Source organism: Drosophila teissieri, chromosome X, assembly GCF_016746235.2.
Source record: "Drosophila teissieri strain GT53w chromosome X, Prin_Dtei_1.1, whole genome shotgun sequence".
Classification (NCBI taxonomy): Eukaryota; Metazoa; Arthropoda; class Insecta; order Diptera; family Drosophilidae; genus Drosophila; species Drosophila teissieri.
Window position 1 is genome coordinate 8,001,207 of NC_053034.1, and position 23,834 is coordinate 8,025,040.

The 23,834-nt window shown below is 39.0% G+C and overlaps 1 protein-coding gene across 4 annotated transcripts in view; it reads left to right on the top strand.

The window, feature by feature from the left end:
* Nucleotides 1-19: 19 nt before the first annotated feature.
* LOC122623075 (nuclear factor of activated T-cells 5) overlaps nt 20-23,834 on the top strand; it is a 38,266-nt gene continuing 14,451 nt past the window's right edge. For 2 of the 4 annotated variants that reach the window (XM_043801996.1, XM_043801998.1), the window contains exon 1: nt 20-829. In XM_043801996.1, coding sequence (XP_043657931.1) covers nt 697-829 — 133 coding nt within the window. In that variant the 5' untranslated portion in view covers nt 20-696. Of the gene's footprint in view, nt 830-20,244; nt 20,873-23,834 lie in introns of those variants that run through there. The other 2 variants (XM_043801995.1, XM_043801997.1) reach the window with 2 other exon arrangements.

Here is a 23,834-nt window from a genome sequence, read left to right on the forward strand (position 1 = left end):
ATAACATACGTGGCCGGTCTGGCAGCTCTGTGCAACAAGTTGAAAAATAGAAGAAGCAAATAGAAACAGCGTCCGCAAATAGTGCGCAAAATAGTGTTTTTTGTTAACGTGCAACAGTGACATTACTAAGCAATTGAATGCAAGTGATAGTGCGACCAAAAAAACAATGCAAAACACTTGGCCACGCAACAATAACAATTGAGCAAGGCACACACACACACATACACATGTGCAGGCACCCACTCGTGTAAGAGACAGAGATAGCGCGAATGTGTGAGTGAGCGAGAGGCAAGAACTGTAACTGTAATATAATTGATAAAACAAAAAAGTCAGGAGCAGGAATCCAGTGAAAGAGAGAGAGAGGCAGTGGGAGAACGAGAGAGCGAGTAAGAGGACAGCGAAAAAGAGCTGAAAAAGGAGGAGGAATTGTTGTTGCTAAAAATAGCAACAAATAGACAGGGCAAGAAGAAGAAGAAGACGGCAAATAAGAGCAAGAAGAAGAAGCGTTGACGCAGGCAAAAGTCGCAGCCTTTTTGGGCACTTGGACTCTTAGTGTGTCCCGTTAGCCAGCTAACGCTCCCCCGGCGAGCAACAACAACAAACATCGATAACAACAATAACAATAAGAATATCAAGGAATACGACACACAACATCATCAACAACCAAAACAACAAATACGACGACGGACCAAAACTATGCTTTTGAAATTCACAAAAACCAGTGGCGCTGGACCCTCGGCCGTACCGCTACTGACCCCCGCCCCCGCGCCGGGCTCCAGCTCGGCGTCCATGCAGGCAACAACAACAACTTACGCGGCCCGCGGAACAGGTTTGTACCCCACTCTCTATTGCCCCTTACCCCTTTGCCCCTTACTTCGTGCTTTCCACTTCTCTTTGCTCTCTTTTGTTTTGATTTGTTAACTTTAGGTACGACAAACAGTAATAATGATACACCTTGCCCACTTTGACATCCGAATTTCTGTTATTGAAATTACGGCTTATCGTCGCTTGAGTCTCTGAATAGCACATTAAAATTAAAGCCACATAAACATGATTTATATTGGAATATATTAAAATAATACTTGGGATAATTTATCCTAAATGATATAATTAGGTTCTAATACGAATTTCTCATCCAATTCAAGATCATCTAATAAAGACAGCATAATATAAACTTGTTAATATAATCAAACACTTGGTCAAAAGGTTCTTAATAATTGTTTCTATTGGACATTGGAATGTTGCTACGCATTTCTTTTGGCTCTTTTCGAACCTGTTTTTGTTTACTTGCAAAATAATGGGTGGTGAACCTTTGTATATATGCATATGTATGTGTGCCTAAGATAAGGGCCTAGCTCTTATTTGAACTGAAAATGTTAATAACAACAGAAATAGCACATTTCAAAGACAGTTTAGTATGGCTGATAAATAGCGCTACTTGTTATCCAGATAGTTTATGTATGTAGAAGCTTATTTTGTGTCCATTCAATAGATCTTTGAGATAGTTAATTTGTTATTTGTATCTTTCTTACTGTTTGTGGGCACTTGACGCAAATAGATGGCAAACAAAAATAGACCGCCCGAAGGTGTACACATATTTTGGGTAAAATTATTGCTCCCCCACAAATAATTCTTGATTGATTTCCACCCCCTCCAACGCCCACATTTGGTCGCCCACTCTCGATTATTCTCTATCGATATCAGCCAAGTAAAAAGAAAAAGAAAAACAAAAACAATAAGGAAAATACTATTTGGCCCCCACAAACTTTGCGACATTGAAAGCCACGCACGTGTACCAACACACACGTGCATTTATGCTTACACGCACGCACACAAGCTTGTAATATGTATGCTAACATGAGCGGTTACAGGGCTTCCTCAATAAGTGGCACCTTCGGGGGGAAGTTGATTACGGTAGATTAGTTCACGGTTGTTGAAGGAATTAGCTATGTACATAAAATGTATTTTAAAAGGTATCTTTTATTGTTCATTTCATTGCAGCTCTATAATTTCCAATAAGTTATACTGCCTGATAAACATGTCACTTTCTAACTTAAAATTCCCTATTACTTAAACTTCAAGTTGCACCTAACGAGTTATCACTGTTATTATACATGACTTCTTTTTTTTTTGACATTCTTTTCATAATTGTTTCTCTATGAACAAGGCAAGCAGAAAGTGTTTTTCTTAAGCTTGGCAATTCCTAGGCAACACCTTGCGAATCCTTTTCAAGTTTTTCCTTCAACTGTTTGCCCGGTATTCAATTTCCCAACCAATTTTTCCGGCTTTCCAGCACACCCTTCCCCCTCCCCTTCCCTGGTGAACTGTCTCATTTCATTCCGCTCTCTTGAGCCATTTGTTTGCTCCGCTTAATGCCCATATAATCAAATTGAATTGAATTGAATTGAATGGGATGTTTTTCCAACAAGGTCGCGGCTCCTTGGCAACCTGCTGGAAAACTCGGTTAATGTATATAGTTTCCTTTCGCGAGGGTGTGTCTGTTTTAGATGGGAAAACCCACTCGAAAGCGAAATGGAAATGGCAATGAAGACAGTAGAAAGTGGCAGGACACAAAATTAACAAAGTGTTGCACTTGTTGAGCACAAGTACAGTGGTTAATGGCGTTCTGTAATTTGCATATACATAATAAACAGAATAGATTTCGCTTAGCGACTGACCACTGTATGTATCCACAGCCCAGCTGTCCATGCTGCATTTGGATTATTTTCGTCCAGCTGGGAAGCCCTAGGATGCTGACTGTAAATTAAGTGGATGGACTTTGTGCCTCCTTCGACGTTTTTTGCCCGCTGTTTTTGTCTGTCTGTCTGTTGGTCTGTTGGTCTGTTGGTCTGTTTGTCTGTTGGTCTGTTTGTCTGTTGATTGCATCGAAAGTCTCGTGACTTGACTTAGTCAGCAATTGTTTATTGGTTAATTTAATACAATTTTCTGCTCTCTAGATTAGTTAATGATCGTCGTCGCTGGGCGGCTACTCTCGTTGCTAATGCTATTGCTGTTGTTATTGCTATTGCCATTGCCTTAGTTGTTGTTTTGTTTTGTTGTGCTAGTCGTCTGGCTACAGGTTGTTTTTTCTCGAATTTGTTTATTTTTTCATTTTGGTATGCAAAGCTACGGCGGCGACAGACAACAGGCAACGACTTGAATAATTTCAACTTAGTTAATCAATTTAATTATGTATGAAAATCGTTTCATTTGTTATTGTTGCTTCTGCTTTGGTTGTTGTTGTTGTTGTTGTTGATGCGACACTATTATAGTTTGCTCGCTTTCCGCTTTGCCCTCAACTTCGTTGTTTTTCTGAGTTTAAATCAACAAAATACCTAATACCATACCTTCCATATGTGGTGGTGCTCTCTTTCCGCACTTTTTCCCCCCAATTTTCTCTATTTGTATGTTTTTACCTATTTTATGTTACCAGTTCTCGATTTTTTCTCTAATTCTCTGCGGCTTTCACCCAAAAATGTTCAATGACAGTCACTTTTCAAGTTGCTTTCTTGTTTGTCTCTATTTTTCATATTTCGTTTGGATGTCCGATACCTAAAAAGTTCAAGGGTTTTTTCTATTTACTCAGTTGTTTGCGACTTATAGCTAACTTATTTCTATTTAAATCGGCAATTCAGGATTCAGAATAAATATGTACAAAGTGCTATCTATAGTATATCTTTCTCTTGATTTTAGAATGAATTAAAGTCTGTATTTTGTCTAAAGAATAGCTATCTGATCAACTATTATTCAACATTATTCCTCAAAAAAATCCATTAAATTGCCGTAAAATATACTAACCAAAAGGGTAAATCCAAGTCGATGAATATGAATCATTTGGCCATTTTTTGCGAACCCACCTCAATTATTTTCTTATTGCGACGCTAACACGCATATACATAAATACATACATTCATATATGTACATACATATATATATATGTGTGGATATATGATTGGAAGGGGGGTATAAGATATATGTATATACATATGGGTGGGAGCAGGTGGAGCAAGTTCATCATTTACCCGAAGTCGATGCATCATTCAAATAAACTTTTCGTGCAAAACAAAATGATTAAAATTGTTTTTTGGCGAGAGCATCACGTTTTGTTGATTGATATCATTAAAGAAATGGTTTGTTGACTAAGCAGAGCAGGAAGTAAAAACAACATTCCTTGCATACGTATTTATTAGGAATTTGTTAACAACAATTTAACGTAAAAATACAACATAGTATTGTTTTTTAAACGAAAGCTGTGGGCTTTTCAATTCAAACGTTGTGCACAATTTGCTTTTCTACAAGTCTCCCAATAACTGGCTTACCTTTTTCCAAAAAACACGAAATAGAATTTTATAGAAAAGGGCGCCAAAACTATTTATTAAAATTACTATCAATCTCAATCTTGATGGCCAAATCTGACCAACCTTTTTTATGCCTCCACCTGAATTTCTACGGTTTGGCTTTTATGATTACCTCAAAAAAGAAAAAAACCAACCTTTGCCAGCCAAGTGAAAAATCGAAATAAAGATATTGTAATGCCTGTCGGCCGATAAGTCCGCTCCGAAATTTATTTATGCCCCCATTAAATGAGTTTTTGCCAGGTTTTTTGGGGCTTTCTGTTTGCTTTTGTGTGTGGCCCGGCGCTTTCATTAAAGCACGGCGACAAACAGGAGACAATAAAATGCAATCAGAGCGTTTATGGGGGCATAATTTTTGATCCAAAGCAAATCGAAATTAGTGGGACCGTACTGTGTCCGGATATTATTATTGAAATTGCCAATGAATGAGTCATATATCTACATATATTTACATATACGATTTATACGCAGGACATCTCCTCGACAGCTGCATTTCACCATTAATTCTCAGTAAATGAAATAAATAAGTGAACAAATGAACGGCCGTGAGAACAATATTAATGCCGCCGATGATTGGCCCAATTCACAGAATATACTTGTACATATGCGATATGCAGTAATTAAATGAATGCTTTGAATTTGCATTCTGCATTAATAATTACTCGCTGGGGAAGAGCGAGCATTTCGTTATTTTCATGTGGGGAATCACACAATCGAACATAAATCCAGTTTAACTATCATTGTTTGGTTTTAAAAGCTATTCATTTGAAATAGTTCTTATATTTAAGTAATACATACGTTCTTCATGTAAGGACCAACTAATGTACAACCAATGTACATATCTTCTTACTGTAGCATTTTCAGATGTTTTCATTCATGCATGCATTCGTGTGGATTAGATAACCAAGTACTCTATGATCATTCATCTAAAATTCTCCGCTGCATTGTTGTCATTCGATATGGCATTAAATTCCATTACGTTGCTAGATTATTCCACTGCAATAAGCAGCAGAAAAACGCGAGCCAACAATTGTCTAAGGTCAAAACGCGACGCCTGGCAAAGCGTTTCTTGGAAAATTGATCTAGACCAGAAGCCGGCTTCCCATTTGATTTCCATAGCCCATTCTCCCCCCTGCCCTTTGGCGTCCCGCAATCACCGTAGTCTATTACAAAACACAATTGGCTCAAAAGATCACTGGAAAAAATATTTACTACACTATGGGGGAAAGTAATTAGAATACTCGTGGTTTTAAGCTTTTAAAAAACATATATTAACCATTTGAGGCGACACATTGGTATACTAGATATTCACATTCTGTTACCAACCAGAAATCAAGTGAATATGATCCAACGTAGTGTACACTGTTTTTTTTCGAGTGCAGCGGGGTTGTCCGGAAATGCCGCGGAGTGAAAAACTTTTCTCCGGCTTTTGTTGTGACGTACACGAGAACGTGGTTCGGCAGTCGTCACTCAGGTGAGTCCCCCGTTCGATAGCCGGTTTCGAAATGCATCCAAGGGGTGAAGAGGGCGGGGCGGGGAGCCAGGAGTCCAGGTGAGATGAGATGAGGTGGGTTGGGGTGGGGTGGGGAGTTTCGCAAGTGAGTGGGCCGCCGGAATGGAAATTAGCGTTAGCAATTTATTTGTTATGCAGGTCGGTAATTGTGAATTGGAAGTCTAGCGCACATACAGTGCGTTTCACGATCATATCCGATCCGCTGTGCATCCGTGGAAATTCCAATCATGATAAATGATCTGTTAGCTGTCTTCTTATTCATAACTTTATTCATAAATACTGACTCAATGGCCAGAGGCACGAAAATAACCTGATCGTTAATTATTTGGAAAAGTTCGTACTTAATTCCCATAACTGGCTAACTAACTTGAAATATGAATCATTATACAAAATTACACAGGTAGTTGGGTATAATTATTTGTGAAATAAAACATATAAAATTCCCCCATCTGACTAGAATATTCTATGATTAAAACGTGTCTCAGATATTTCACATTAAACTAGATAGTTAAGGCACTTAATGGTGAACACCCCTAGTTCTGGAATTAAAACTGCATTATACCCGTTTAGAGCATTCAAAAGTCCGCACAGTTGAGAGTTTTTTCTTTTTCTGATTGTATTGACCGCATTTTGAACAGTTTAACCCTTTGATAAAACGCTGTCAGGCTAAAGACCCCGACAGTCGATATTTGAGTTGCGGTTTTATTTTCACTCTGATTTTTCTGGCACTCCAAGCGGCGAAGGAATATCAGCCCAAATCAATTGTCTTGGCCGTGACGTCAGCAACTGGCACCAATCGACACTGCGTCGCGAACGTTTATTAATTTATTAATTTATGAATTATTATAATCAACGATTGGATGGAGCCAATGAATCGGCGGGATGTAAACCGTGATTCGATTCATGCCGTTTATTACTTTGCAATGTAGGTCTTGAATTTCACCAAGTTTCTATTTGCCAAACTGAGTAATTCCAATAAAAGTTAAGATTTGACGATCACTGTAGGAGGTTTCCTTTTATGTAACTTTATTTAAAAGTTAACTATTAGATAACTATGTTCCTTTCGCAGGTTCTTGGTTAATTTTTTTTTGATATTAATAGCCAAAACAGTTCATATATTTTCTTCTATTGCGAATGCATATCTTTATCACTGTTTTATTGCTAATATCTGTAATATTCTGTTGTTGTCTATCCAATACGCTGGCCTTGAACTCATCTCGTGTGTCATTCACATTGCCGACATCAAATGGGTGAACAAAAAAGATGAGAGGCAAATACTCGGCAAGAAAAAATGCGAAGTGAAGTAGAAATGATAGCTTGCAGCGAATAACGCTCGTTATTGTACCTTTTCCCTAATGTCTCGCTGCTTAAGTGTTTGTTTATCTCTTGACATTTGTAAAATTGGTATCTTGAACGTGACTAAACGGCATTCTCGTTGTTTCACCAAAATATTGTTCAATTGAATGGGGAATTTCACTTGCAGGTTACGTAGTATTTTTAGAATTTGGTCTCTATTATTGTCGCAGATAAAAATGTAATTACAAATTGTCACTGGTCTTCAGTTAAGTATAATTCAAGTAAAACCTATGAGTTTATGTAACAGAAAAGCATTTATTGAAATTTTTTAACACTTTATGGTGTTTGTTAGCTTAAAAAAGAAAAAAATCAAAAAGAGCACAACAAAACTAGTGTTTTCTTGGCAAAAAAGAGAAAATACGGAAATGCCGAACCCATCGCCGATTCTCACCTGCCAGATAATATACCTGAATTTCGCGTACGAATCTTTTCTCCTGCGTTTCGGACTGTTTTTGCACTTCGGACAGACACAAATCATCCAAATTATTTGTGTACATTGGCTGTGCGGCTTGTTGTCTTGTTGTCTTGGCGTTTTCTGTTTTGGTTGACGAGCCCCAAATATAATAGAAAATTGGGGAGGGGTCCAACGCACAGCCTTCGGCAAATATCAAGTGGGGAGTGTGTGAGATGGGTGTGTGTGTGTGTGTGTGTGTGTGTGTGTGTGTATGAGTGTGTGTGTGTGAGTGTGGGGGCGGTCTTGGTCCATCGACTCTAATTGAAGTTAGAGCGGGATGGCTGGGCGTAGAATGTTTGTTTGCCATGTTGTGTGGGTGGCGACACTGAGCCAGAAACGCATTTGAAATCTTTGTTTGCCTATTTACTTTCATTATTTAAGTGCTAAACGAACGTTTTTCATACCCATTCAGCAGAAAAGGGTAACACAATTAAAAATAATCAAAATAATAATACTGAAAAGGGGTCTCTTGAAAAAGTAACACAATTGAATAACAACTTAGAGCCGCTTTAGACGAGTTTTCCGGCCCTATGGTGATCCTCACATGAGTCGAAAATGGCTTAATTTGAATATGAATGGGCTCAAACTGTCTAAATAACACTATCATAACATTTGCATAGCTGGTTATGAAAAACTCAAGTAAAGCTAATGCCTTTCAATACGGATTTATCGAGATGCAGTGCTAAGTTTGTGCGAAAAGTGTTGGAAAGCGTAGAGCTTGTAGATATCATTAACTATCATAGATTTGAAACAAAATACTTTATAACCCCCTGTTGGTTATAATACAAATGATTATACTTTGTAGATTGCCACTCATACCTGTTACTATCCCCAGAACCCCGAGACTCCATGTATTTACCGGTAGCAAATAGAACACCCAAAAAGATCTTATCATCCGGGGGTCAGCAGAAAACAGAATCGCAGAGATAAAGAACAAATAGCGAGAGACCCAAACGAAACTTACCTGTTTGAACTGAACTATTTTTTGTATTCGTATTCGTAGTCGTATTCATAGTCGGATTCGTATTCGTATTCGTATTTCGTATGTTCGAGTTCCCCTGACCGTTGTGTTCCTCTATTGCGTAAATATTTGCCTATTGTATTTATCGTTTTATGTAAGAGATTATTAGAATTTATGCTCTGCCGCCTTGAGTGGGGGCTTTGTGCTGGCGACCTCTGGCGGCGGCGACACGTGTAGCACCCGTTTTTGGGAAGTGCGCTGGTTCTCAAATCCAATGAATATGAATCCATGGGGGGCTTAGATAGATAGAGGGCTAAGGCTAGGGCTTCACCTACAGCAGCAGCAGCCGGCAGCAGGCAGCACTACTATTACAATTTAGTCTGTCTGCGAGATAATAGGGTTCCCGACTCGCGGCGGAGCAAACCAATCCAAATCAAACCAGATCACATCAGATCGCAAAAGTAGTTCGCATTCGTATTCGCATACCCGATGACGGTTTGCGGCCGGCCGGGGTTTAACGATCAGAGAACCCAAAAACCCATCAAGACCCGACCACACCATACACCATATACCATATACCATATTCGAAGCGATCAGACAAAAGTCTTGCAATTACTTTATTTATTTCAATTTTTTATGTTTTTTTGTTGTCTTCTTTTTCTCGGCAAGGCAAATCGCAGACGCACAGCTTAGCGATTGCCATCGGTCTAGCCGATTTCGGTAATGTAAGTGGTCAAGGTTGACTTAGGAATACCCTGCTATAAGGGAAAAAGTATCACAGTTAATACAATGCTATATCAAGTCAATATTAAGGCTTCCAATATAAACCTAAGCTCTCTACAATTTAGTTGAAACTAACCAGTTTTGAATATAGGAAGTTAGGAAGTTTCATATTGTAAGCCTAGCTTAGAAGATTCCATATGGCTGTGGTCACTTTTATATACGGAAATATGTACGCATGCTCTGCGAGTCCAGTGGGATGATCTTTGAAACCGCAGGGCATTCACAGGTCGTTGGCATACATACTACTTTGTGGCTGGCTGAGCGTGTTTTTGTTGCTTTTTCGCTTTGTGTTGTGAAATTCGCGAGCGCAGACGTCTAATGTACACATTTGTACATATGTACATATGTGATCACCGCCGAATGTATCTGTATCTTTTATGAGCTGGGCGTGAGCGGTGTCTGATAAGATTTTGTTTACCTTTCGCTTGGCGGCTGTCTCGCGATTCTCTCGATTTTTCGGCACTGCCAAATATACATATGTACATACTCGTACATATGTATGTATAACACTTACGAGGTACGATTACGAATTCTATGAAAATTGCTGTCGAGGAGTGAGAAAACGAGTACATGCGATACAGCAGCTATGACGAACACTGCGATTTGCTTTGGCGCTTCGATGATGTCGGTTTTTTGATTGACGATCGCGATTGAGCACAGTGTTCAGCATCTTGAAGAGTGTACACATACATAGATACATATGTACATATTTGTGTGTATGTTTAGGTCGATTGTGAGTGCCTGGCCGCTACTGTTGCTGTTGTTGTTGTGATTGTTTATTATATTATATTGTATTATTTTTTTGTTTTTGCTGATTGCTGGCTTTTTGTTTTGGCCCAAGTCACGTGACATGCGCGTGCCTCAGTTGTCCGTCTTTTCTGACGCGCTATCTGCTCACCATTTCCTCGCAATTCTTCGGGCTCTTTTCTTCTCATTTCGACCGTTTGTTTCTTCACTTTCTTCGCCTTTGATTGTTCCGTAATTGTTTTCGACAATCTGCACGCAGTTCATCATTCAAATGTTTTAGAAACTGCGCTGCTTTTCATTCATAAAATCAAATAAAACGGCCATTCATACAGAAATTAGAACTTCCTTTATTGTTCCTGCTCTTTCATACAAGCCATAATTTGAATATTCATAAAACGCTGGCGCATACATATGTATTTTGATATTTATTTTCATTTTTGGGAATGCAAAAAATATATGCTCCACGAATTATGATGACTACTCTCATTACTCTGCCGTTCTTGCCAATCTTTGGGTGTATCCCATTATTGCTGCTGTTTTCTCAGGAGAATTCAAGTTAAGAATTATATGGTGATGTGTGTAAACAAAAACAATAATAAATCGCACAGCGTCAAAAAAACAGAAAATCCGCAGAGGCAGAAGAAAATAAGAATAAGACTACTGGGATGAAAGATTTGAAGGCTGTATGAACGGAAGAAGATCTACTGAGATATATACATATGTGCATATATAGAGGTCGATAGAGCAAAAAGAGGGGCTGGAGAAATGTATTATTTAGCGCATTTCGTGACATTGCTGGGAAGTTTAGTCATCCATTCGGTCTTATGAATTGATGAAAACGCACGACAAGCAAACCAAACACAAATACATCAATTAACAGCAATTTATTCAGTTCTTGATTAATTTACTCTTCGTTTTAGACACATTTTTCTCGGTCCATTCTCTTTATTTTTTTTGTATCGACGAGAAGAGAACTCTACCCGCAAAATATTAGTTCAAAGCTCAGGCCGAAGAAACCACAAGTCGTTGAAATGGTTTATTTAACTTTTTGTCTGTAATGTAACACGTATTCTTTTGCTAACCTAATCATTTTTACGGCATTCAAATATGCAGAAAAATGCTGATCAATCAGCTTACTGCACGGCTTATACAATTTATTATATAATAATTTATTGTTCATCAAGTATTTCTTTTTGCTTTTCGGTGTCAAGCTAAAATTTTTGGCGCTTCATTACTTTTATGAAATGAAAAATTACATAATAAAGTAATATCTATTCTTTTAAATGATTGCTTACTCTAAAGCCTATTTTTAATTGATCTTTAGTGAATCCCCGCAACTAGATGGTATGCTAATCAATTTAACGCGCAAATGCAAATTATATTTTGCCCCGTTCGCTTTTCTCTCCCCTTTTTTTTTCCCCCATGAAGTCCAGTGGGCGTGGTCCATTTGCATATGATTAAAAGTAGTGCGGTTACGGCCACGACAATCAACCATTTTGCTCTGCTGCTGTGGCCAAAATAAACCAGGGCCAAGGTGTTGTCATGCCCCGTTATCAAACCCCCGACCATCCACGTGATGCCAAAAACAAGCGCCTGCCACCAGAAACACTCAAACACCCACCCAGAAACACCCACCCAGAAACACCGCCCACAACAGCCAGTACAGCCAGAACAGCCAGAACAGCCATAGATGTACATCGGTATAGTCGACGAAAATAAACATAGATCCCCCGGAAGTTCGGTATATGAAGCACAACAAAATAAATGAAAATATGAGCGAAACCCGAGCGGAGCGCTTATCAAATTTGCCAATCTCTCTCGCGCCTTCAATGTTGGGGGTACGCCCGCCATTGGGAATTAGTCGCCCATCTCTCGGTTTTTCGCTATGATGGTATGCTGATATGATATGATATGGTGGTTCCCTCGACCACCTTGCCGCCGCCGCTCTACCCCGCTAGTCCCCCGCCTTATCTCTGTCTGTGTCCAAGTGCGTTTGCATAATCTATGAAAAAGAAATTGAAACTGGCGATTAGAAGACACGCGCAATAATTCCCATTAAGTGCAAGAAGAAGCAGAAGAGAGATTAATATTCGAACATCGAACATGGAGCGTGGAACATGGAAGGAACTAAAGATCAGGGGTTCTCAAGTGCTCCTTCATGGCCTTTTAATATGTGCTGTGATTCTTTTTAATTGGCCAGCGATGTGGTCTTCAGTTTCTATTAATATTTCTTTATGGGCATACGAAACAAACGATCACTTGCCTCTTAAATACAATTTCTACAATTTAATTTCATTCGAAATGAATAAATTCCAAAGCAACGTTTTGATCATGTGAAGCAGGTGGTCAGAGTTTAGTTTCACAGAATTACCCAGCCAAATATGTATGTCTGCGATCTAAATACAAGTGTGTCTTGTTTTTGCCATTGAACCGAAGTAATCAGCCCAAATTGTACTGTTATCAATAATTCAAACCTTTAATTATGCGGTCTGTTGATGCTTTAAGTGTTTCCGAAGGATTTCCGTAAATTGTTGGGCTGCTATCGAAGTATTTAAAACTGCCTATCAATACAAATCGGATCTAATCCGATTGTAATACGCGATAAACGGCCATTAGTACTACGACCATATGTCATTTATCATTTATATAAACAGACGGCTACTGTTAGCGTTAACGTTAACGTGGCTGTTACTGCCTTTCGGCCACTGTTAAGTGAGCATGCGTTTAACAGCTGAGATGGCCGGACGGCCAATGCGGCGTATGCGTGATATTTGCTACTGCTTTTGCCATTGCTATAATTAAATCAAAATGTAGCGTCAGCAAAGCAATTACAACAAATTTAAGCAAATTAATTAAACAATACAACAATAAAACGACGAGAAAAAGAAGCACTAAACTCTTTTTCCTTGATTGTTGTTTTTGTGTGTCTTTTGAAGTTCAGTGGCGTTGTTATTGTTTCGACCAATTGTTGTACGTGCAACAGTGGAATAACAATTTGATTTTTGCGAGTTTTCTGTCTGTTGATTTAACTTTTTTACGATCAGCAGCCGCCGTAAAAAAAAGCGCCATACGCAAAACGTTTTCAATAACATTTCGTGTCTGGTGTTTCGTTTTTTTTTATTGCTGTACAAAACACTAATATTGTTTACCGAAATGTAAAAAAAATTTGTTAACAATTTCAAACTGCAAAAGCGAGCATATTCTCATGGTTTCATGTTTGATATTTTAATTTCAAAGGTTTGTTTTTTCGATGTTCCTTTCACTAAAAAGAAGCACACATTTTCCTTAGTTTAATTGTGTTAATATAATACAACTAATACAACTGTTCAGAATAACTAACCATCTAGCTTAAAAACAACAACGTGCCGCTGTGGAAAAAATTCTTTAACCAAAAAAACTTGACCAATATGGTTGAAACGCTTTTTGTACGCATTTTACTCTTCTTTTGTTTACCTTTGTGGTTAGCGTTTATTCGTGGCGTCGCCAGTCAGAAGGGATTTTGGATAGGTAGAGAAAAAAAGGGAAAAGGAGAGGAGGAATCACGTTAATCGATACGAAATAAATCGTCCGAGATCGTGATTAGGCATTTATCATGATTAAGATATTGGGCTACGTACATACATATGTACATATGTATAGCGATACATCACATAATGTACAGCATCCGTTGGATGTGAAAATATTTTTTTTCGGCTTTTGGAGCTATACTAATTAGAGTGCCAATCGAAACAAATCGAAGCGCGTCAAATCAAATTAAATATGTGTCTGCCCAGACAGTGGGGTTCGTGGTGGTAAGTTCGTGTGGCGAAATTTAGAACCGTAGGTGTCCCTTAGTCCCCTACAAATGAGAAAAATACAAACAAAAAATTATGTACAATTTTATTTATTACTTCCGGACCACAGAACATATTTGTAATACGGATTGTATTCTTAGTGGAATAACTGCGAAATCCCTTAAGATTAAGTACAGTTTTCCGCCTATTACTGTAGCTCTGGTACAGTGCTTTATTTTCCCTATATGTATATTTTTTTTCGTTGCAACTTCGGAAACTGGTAAAATTCCGAAACAAATGAAACATCGTATAAATAATTATAGAAGCCAATTGCTCCTGCAGGTCAAGTAGCTAATATTGTAGTTGTTTTGTTTTGTCGTTGTGGCTGCGGCTAGTTGTTTTTGTTGGTTGTACTACTGAAACTACTGATGCAGGTGATGAAACAAAAGTACAATAAACCGTATTAATAAGTGCAGGTTGTAACCTTGAACCTTGACAAATACCCGAGTATATTGCATGTGGTTGTTGGTTTATGATCGTTGTTCTTGTTGTTGGTGCCTGGCTGTGTTCATTGCTAAGGTCGCCACGCACTAAAAGTAGGGTATAATATAATACATTCATCGGAACAGCAACAACAATCAGCGAACACAACAATCAGCAAATACACGAGATGTAATTATCATTTTTTTTTTTTTTTTTGGGACAATCGGGGGCTTTTGAGGGGAGCTATTCTGTCAACGAACAAAATGTTATAAATTATACATCGCCGAGTGACAAATGTGCGCGGTGGCCATTAAATATGTTAAGTATTAATTCAATTTCAGCGCGAATCGGGCTAAGCTTACGCACTGCGATTTGGGATCAATTAGTGCTACTATCCCCAATCGAATCTAAAGAATTTCGAATTCATTTTGGAGGTGTGAAAACTTGGTGTGAATAGGTTTTCTGATGTTGTCTAGTGCTATCAATAATATTGTTCAAATTGGTTCGCTTTTAAGGCGATCAAATTGCTTTATTACCATTATTTAATTACATATTAATTGTTTTGTTTTGATCGTCTACTTTTTTCTCTTCCTCCTAGTAAAAAGGAAGCGCCAAAAGTAAATATTCAGGTTTTTATTATGTATTTTCTTTGATAACGCGCATAAAAAAATGGGCGTCAACGCTGCGTATGCGCATTATTAGGTGCGTATGCGTGAGTGTGTGTGTGTGGCTCTATTTTCATGTTACCTTCGCATACACGCTCCCACTTTTTCCCTTCCCCACCTCCTCTGGCTGGCCCCCCTCCCCTCAATCATTTTCAATGCTAAGCCGAAAAATATAAAAAAAAAAAACAAAAAAAAACTATCATCATTGGTTGCTATTGTGGTTACTGTAGTTGTTGTTCTTGTTTTGATAACACGGTTTGAGGTGTGCGCGTGCTCTCTTTGCTCTGTCGAGAGCCTCTGCCGACTGCGACTGCGCTGCCTTTCATGGTGACGTCGGCGTTAACAATTTACATGTGTTGTGTGCTGTGTTTGTTTTGTTACTGTTATAGTTGTTGCTAACTTTTATCAACACTTTGGTTTTGGCACAGTGGGCCTGCTAAAACCATAATTTCGAAGATACCTTTTAGCCATAAGGCATTTTGTATACAATAACTTATTGCTAAAATACACCATTAACAATTTTAATCAAATACCTTCAAAATCCTTTATAATATTACCGTTCTGCTCTATTTTGTACCACTGTACGGCCATCGGCAACCAATAAGAAATTAACGCCATTGCTGATACGGTTATTGTTGTTGGCACGATCGCTTGTCGTTTCGCTTCGTGAGTGCTTCGCATACATTCGGAAAATGAGAGCGCTCGCTCTTTTTACAGCTCAAGCTGACGCTCAGCTGAGCCACTCCACTTGACATGTGGGGCCAAAGCGACACCCCACCACCCCCCCTCGTTACGCGTGACTCTGGTGTGACCAAATTTGGGGCAAACGAATTTCGTTTTCGAAAAAAATTCACCGTTAAAGCTGCATACGAGAATTTAATAGCGTTTAAGGCCCGAAGATGACAAGAAACATAGGGAAAAATGTGCGTTAAAATGGGACAGCAGATTATTTTTCTATTTTTCAAAAGGCAATCAAATTAACGACATCTAATGGATGAGATTAAATTACCCAGAAATAAACTCAAATTTGTTGGTGTTAGGCTTTGCCTTTTTTTGGTCACACTTGCTAAATAGTTGTTTGCGCCCAAGCGAAAAATTTACACAAATGCACTGTAAAAAAAGAAACTGCATACGATTTTTAACTTTATTCTAAAATAATAGGAGTCATCGTAGTTACTTGAATAACGTTCGAAAGGGTAGCTTATCGCCACAATATAAAACATAGTGCATAGTTGATTCTTTTTTTCTAGTGTACAATCTCTGGCACTCGTTTGTTTGTCTACTTATCGGCGTTTGTATGTGCGGACCTGTGTTGGTACTCCGTTCTGTAGAGTGGCCCTGACTGTCTGCCAGTGACCGCAAAGCGAACGTGTGCTGTCTAGTGTTAATTAACAGCCACGCATCGCAGCCAAACATGAAATTACACACTTTGGGATGGACCGCTGTGGGTAAAAAAAAATTAAGAAAACTAAAGTCTGAAATAAATATTTTGTTAAACAAATCAAACAAAATTACCCATACGACACGATGTCCCCTAGTTCTGAATAATCAGTACACATATACAGAAATTATTATACTGCAATGAGTTTTTCTTTCAATTTAAGGCTTCTCAAATGTTGTAGATTAAACGCCCTTAAATTATGCGAAAGGTCCACTCTAATATAATGCGCATACGCAGCGGCGGCCCGAAGAGCGAAATAGAGCGAAAAAAGATGAAGATGGGAATGTGCAGGTTGCAGATCGATCTTTTGATTTAAATATTGATACCGCGGCTCTGTCTCTTTCTTTCTCTCTCTCGTTTGTCTTTCTCTCTCTTTGTGGCTGCTTTATCAATTTGCGTTTGCAATCAGTGCGGACAAGAACGGCAACAATAACAACAAATAGAAACTAGGCGCGCGCTCTGCTCACACACACATCGAAATCAATTAAACCCGTTGTCGTCATTCGGCCACGCGTACACTTGTTGCTCCATCTCAGTCGGCTCTTGCTCTCTCTTGGGCAGCTCTCGCCCCCTCCCCTATTCCCCTCTGCTCTCTCGCTCTGCACGTCTTCATTCAGCATCATTCGATTCGGTTCGTTCTTTTCGCCCGGACCGGACACTTGGAGAGAGAGAATTCTCCGGCTCGGATTCGGTATCGGGTTCGAGTCTGCGCTAAAGTTATATAGCGCGCCCACCTTTTTCCGCCGCAGTCCATCGATCTCAGCGTAAGTGTTCGCATCGCCACTCGTCGCCGCTCTTCCGATTACGGGTCACGGTTTACGGGTTACGGTACGGTCTCGCGGTCTTGCGGTCTTGCGTTTCGCGGCTTACGAGCTACGGTGTACGGCTAACGGTTACAATTACGACTACGATTACGGCTACGAACTCGTGCTGAAATTTCGCACTTTTTGCTACCCGCTTTTTTTTCTGGTGTGATGTGCTTAATTAACGTTGATTATTTAAAATGTTAAAACTTGTGCGCCCTTTTATTACCAGCCGAATAATAATGGCCTGATCGCGGAATTCTAAAAAACACAAATCTGCAATCATAAGGGAAAACGATGAAAATATAAAATTAACCGTAAATCGAAGAAATTTAGCTAAAGAGACTATATATTTATAATAAACCTGTTTATATTGAGATGTATTTATTTCTTGGCACTTTGGCGCTTGGTTGCAACTCTTCTTTAAAGTTCACTACATTAAAATGATAACAAAGAAATCATTTAAAAATTAAAAGAATTAACCTACGCTGTTTGCATTTTCTTAAGTTTTTCATTTACCTAAAAATGAATGATTTTAAATTGTCTTCTTCAGTTGAGCTTTATTCTCCAAACATCCGAGTTTATTTCTTACTTGAAGTTCATTTTTTGTTCACTGAAAATCTTGATTTAAACTATAAGTACTGTCTTTTTTGTTGTTTTTGTTTTTCGAGTGAGGCCCAAATAGCTTCTTTCGGCTGCTCGTGGTTTATCTTATCGGCTTTTGGGCCGAGGGGCAGAATTCGACGAGCGGACGGACAGTCGCCGTGCGTAAAAGTCGGCGGTTCCAGTCGCAAATCCCCAGACCCACAGACCACAACGAAGGCGACCGGAACCCGTCTAGAATCTCCCGAGCGCCAAAAAGAAATTAAATACAACACAATTATATACACAATTAATTCACTTTCTGTCTGTGAGTCCCCGCATACCGAATATCGCGTAAAAAACTTTTGTTTATAACAAATTTAAATGCGGCCAATAAGCGAACAAGAAAAGCAGAAATAAGAATAACAAGAAATGATTATAACAAGTGATCGTAGAAGTCGGTGAAAGATGTGATTTCAGGGCAGGCAAAGATATTAACTATTACTAAAAACTATCTCTGAACTTGGGCTTCTTTATAAAATATATTCAAAAAATTTTGTTATAAAAGTTAAACTATTTAACGCTTTTCAATTCCATTTTTGTAGGACTATTTTTAATGCATTTCGTTGAATAGTTTAGTAGTGCAACAAGATCTTTTTAAATTAAAGATTTTTGAAGGGATTTTGCCGATCACTGTCAGAAAACAAAGACAACTCAAATTTGAAGACAACAGTTTCCGTGATCCGTGAAATTTGTGAGCATCCTAGCCGATTTCCCCACTGATTTCCTGATCGTAAATTAAAAACGAATAGTAATCTGAGGTGCGCAGATCAGATAAGATCAGCTTAGTTCTGCTGCTCACTTGAGGCTCGTTTATTACACGTTCAATGTGGGTCAATGAAACAAGATCATGATTTTTCACAAAACCAACGGCAGTCGCTACACACATTACACACAACACAGTACATTCGAGTATTTATAAAAAAAAAAAACCGATTGCTGATAAATACACCGTACAATTTCAATTAGCATTTAATCATGCCAAGAACTTGCCTTGGCATTTGATTGTCAAAAAACCAAATAATACCAGAATACAGAATACCAATCCAATCCATGCCGAAACCACAGGCCATTGAGGCAATGCCCAAAGGAGGCGGTGGTGGGGCTAACAGAAGAAGGGGGCGGGGTCGTCGGTGCTAACACACTTATCTGTGTCACCTCGATTAGTCGTTAAAGTCGTGTACAAAAAAAATCGGAAATGCACTGAGCGAAACGCTCTTAGAAAATAACGGAAAAAGTATTCTTTATTTTTGAGGCTAGTTCTCAACACAGCATTGAGTATTCAATTTATATTTAAAGAACTCTTTACATTTTGTTATGTTTTAGGAATATGATATTATTCTCAGCATAAAAAGAAGTTCTTCTGAGTGCCTAAACCCATTGTGGTATGGAGTGTGTGATGTGTGTAGTTCCTGGAGACCTTGTGGAACTTGCCACTGGAAAGGGCTTTGCATTCCTGCCCGAAAAGTAAAAGGGCATCCAATCAAGTAGAACGGGGAAGAATTTCGAGATCGTGTGGAACTCGTTTTCCGATTCCGAACTCTAACTGTAAACGTAGGAAGCTTCATGTGGCAAAAAACAAAAAATATAAAGAGAAGTTAATAAGACAGATACCAGGAAGCTGTTGAAGGATCACAAAAAAACAAAAAAACAAAAAAAGGGAAAACAGAAACAAGTTCAACTTTTCAAGGCGCCTTGCGCCTTGGACAACGAAACCAGTTTTGGGAAAAGGAAAAATAATGCACTTAAGTCCCCTTAAGTCCCCAGCCCAATGCAACAACTTCTCCCCCGATTATCATAATCATTATCTACATATATGCAACAAAATGATCATTAAAGCATTGCGTTCTCCTTATTTCTGACTTCTCTTGTCGCTTGGACTTTGAACCGCGCCGGCTATTAAAGAAGAAGATGTGTGTATAAAAACAACATTTTTACATCGGTCAGTCGGATTCAGTTTTTGGCATCGAGCTGTAAAAACGAAATACAAAAACAAAACAAACAGAAAACCAAACCAAGCCATATGAATAAATAAATAAGCGAAGTGCCGAAACAAAACAAAACGAAACAACGCATTTTTCAACCTGTTTTCGAAGCGTTTTAAGTGCGTTTTACGAGCGTTTTCTAAGCGTTGCCAAATAAATGTTCAAAACGCTGGACTTACAATTTTTTAAACGCGTTTCGTTAGGGCGTTTTCCACCGTTTTTCGATCGACTTTTCCGCGACGCATGCATTATAATGAGCTTTATTTCATTTCTATTTAAATAGCTGGTAGATACAAACAATCAAAGCGACTGCAGAGCACATTTACCAACAAACAAAGCAACAAACAAACAAACCAACAAACAAATGTACAAAGTAAATCCAAAATTACAAAAATTAATTTAAAACACAAAGAAACAATTAAATGTGCCAACAATATTTACCAAATCAACAAAAACAATACAAGTCAGAGGGAAGACAACAAAATCGATGCCTGTAAACATAATTATAAAATATACTAAAAGCACTTATCCCAAAAAGAGAACGAGAAACTCGAGGAGAGAGTAGAAAGAGTGAAAGAACACTAACCGAAAATAATTTAATTGCACTACAAATAGCCATAGGAGTAAACTAAAGTTAATTCAAGTCCAGTGAAAATCAATCAAAATGCGTTTCACCTACAATCAGTATAAACATTACGAGTCCGGTTATCGGATTCCATCTAAAATGCATAATCTGAGCCACCATAATAACAGCAATAATAGCAATAATAATAATAATGGGGGTGGCCACAGCAACAACAATGCCAACAACAATGGCCATCACTATGCCCATCACAACAATAACAACAATGCCGGCAACAACAACAATACAAATTTCCAAGCCTATCAGCATCATTACAAAAGTAATTTCGGTAAGGATGTGTGTTAATAAGAAGCATAGAAAGTATCTCTAAGATATTTGCATAAGATATCTTTAAGATATTTGCATAAGAAACGCTCGCCCAAAGCTAATGGTTACATTTACGACATGAATGTTGTAAATACTCATAGCTTATATTCAATGAATGTTTTATTAGCCCCAAAGTGCTGTTGTTCTATCAATTTCAAAGGTCCCCCATAAAGATACGCTTTCGTTTCTCAAAAATTATGAGTTTCTCATATCTTGCAACGTTTTTCGATAGATATATTTTGCTGGAATGCCAGCTGACAACAAGAGTTGAACGCTTTTTTATTTGCCAATTTGTACGCTTTATGGGCACTACGTACATATGTATATCCGAAATCTAGACATCGCCTTAATTGAACTATCCCAACATCCAATGCTAATGGCTGGCTTATCGGCAAACACGCCATAGTTGCCTCAACCAAAAAAAAAAAGAAATCTCTCGCTGCGCCTCTGCCGCTGCTCTGATAACATGTCATAATCGATTTGAATGGGTGTTCCATCGAGTACACCACAGTGGTATTTCCTAGCCAGTCCCGAAGATCCAAACATCCAACCAGCGATGTCGAGTCCCCCAATCTCCGATTACGCGAGAGGCGCCAATTGTCGCCGGTGATTCAATTCGATTCTCCATATCGACGGGTTTGGTTTTTGGTTGTCGGTTGTCGGTTCTCGTTCAACGCCTTTAGCCAGTTGCCAAGTTTGGCGGAGCGATAAGATTACTGGCAGAACGGCAAAACGGCAGAAATATTGCCAAGAAGCCATAGAACGAGACCCAGGTCTTTCAATCAAGCGCCGAACCACTTGACCAACCCGCTAATTGGCTGCTGACACAAAATGAGATCAGCAGGAGAAGAAGTGATTGTACTAGCACTTAAACGAAATAATTAAATTACAGAATTTAATACCTTTTTTTGTACTGTAACAAGGCAAAATCATTGAATAACTTGAATTCTTTGGAAATGTGAAGCATTTTAAAGGACCAACTTTCAATCCCACAAATTGGCCAGACTGTTTAGCTTCTCATTTCCGTTATGAGTTCCGTATAGTTTTCGACCCACTTGGCAAGGAGGGGCTCATCTTTCATAGTAGTGGAGTGGATGTACTATGGGGTCGGTGGGGCGGGGCACAGTGGGTCAGGCGGGGTTCAATACACTTAATTTATTGTTTTTATTGACAATCTGTTTTGGATTCACCTCTACAAGGCGGTAATTTCGTCCGAGGAGTCTGCGTTTAATTATAGAACTTGCAAATGCCCGCGACAACACCATCTGTGTTTAACTATTCAGGTTGATTCTTTACGCCAGCCTCGGAGCTCAGATCTCCGCTGAGAATTGAATTAAAGGCACCTTTTTGTCAGCCAATTGTGTTCCAAGTGTATGGTGTATCATCGTAGATAGACGAAAGTGGCTTTAGGCCTGCTCCGATTGTCATATCGTTAACGTATCCATTTATCTGTACTATCTGTTGTATCTGCTGTATCTGCAACTGTATCTGTAACTGTATCTGCAACTGTATCTGCAACTGTATCTGCAACTGTATCTGTATCTGCATCTGTATCTGTATCTCCATATCCATCTGTATCTGTATCTGCGTTGACATGAGATGGCAGTTTAGCGCCTTGGAAACAATAGGCGCGTATCATCATAGCCATCTCCCACCCTCCGCTTCCGATCCGATCCCAAACCATCCCAACCCAACCGAACCCAACCAAACCAAACCCGTGTATCTGTCTTATCTCTGCAGCCGTACCAGGTAAAGCCCATTTGGCGGAATCCGTTCTGCGGGTTCCTGTCCTGCTTTTCTTTTCTCACTTTGTGGCTCTACTGCAGGTAGGCGCGTTCCGCAAGCCCAACAATAAATGTTTGCCTCTTTGTTTGATTGCCAGCCAAGGTTAGGCCAAAAGGGTGCGGATCCCAAGAGCCAAAAGTCGAACAGATTTTCTCACCTCCCTCACTTGTGTGCCACCTACTATATCTACATAATTTCCATATTTTCTGTGAGAGCGCAACGCACGTCACCGAGGGATATTCGTAATTGAAGATCAAAGTTTGTTTGTCTTCGTGGCTGCTATCAAAGGCGCTATTGTTTGCTCGATTCTTATCTCATAAATTAGCTCGTAATTGTTAAACGATTTTACCGGAATTAAGGAACGGAACATAGTTTCACAGGGGACTTCGCTAGAATTATATGGATTTCGAGAAGAGGGCGTTTGAGTTGCTTTTTGAGCAAAGCAAATAGTTGTGAGCTAATTTTTTGGGGTTTTCAGAATTACGCGTGTTATTTGTCGTCATTTATTGCATTTGACACTTCTTTATAGTTTGTTGTTTGCATTTGTTTATGCTTTCCCATTGGAAATGAATGGAATTATTATCTGTAAATGCAAATTAAACTTAAGTAGTTGAGCCCGAAATCCTTCCTTCCCTTTCCCTTTCCCATTTCCCTTGTCTTGTTATCTTTATGTTTTTTGTCTCTACTTTGGCCTGGCCTATCCCAACAAATACTTTAGAACCCAGATTACCCGCCCCTATATATGGGCGATATAACCCCAGTTGTGTTCCACTCGCCTAAGAAATTATCAAATTTTGTTTGCAATTGATTCGCATTTTAATTAAATGCCCTGTGAAATACACAAAATTCACGTGTAAATTCAAATAAGGAAGCGAAAGCCAAATAAACGATCGCATACGCGGTAACCATAAAGAAATAAGGCTGCTCGAGGAGTGGACCCAAGTTGTGGCTTGTTAATGGGTTGGGCTTTAGTTTGGTCGGGTTTGTCTGGCTTCCTTATCAGCGCACTCCGGCCGCTCATTGTTCCGCTGGCTGTGCTGCCCATGATAATGTACAAACAGCGCCCAGCAAGATGAGATATGTATGCATGTATGTACATGTGTAGCTATACTTGTAGGCATGAACTTCATCTAGAGCAG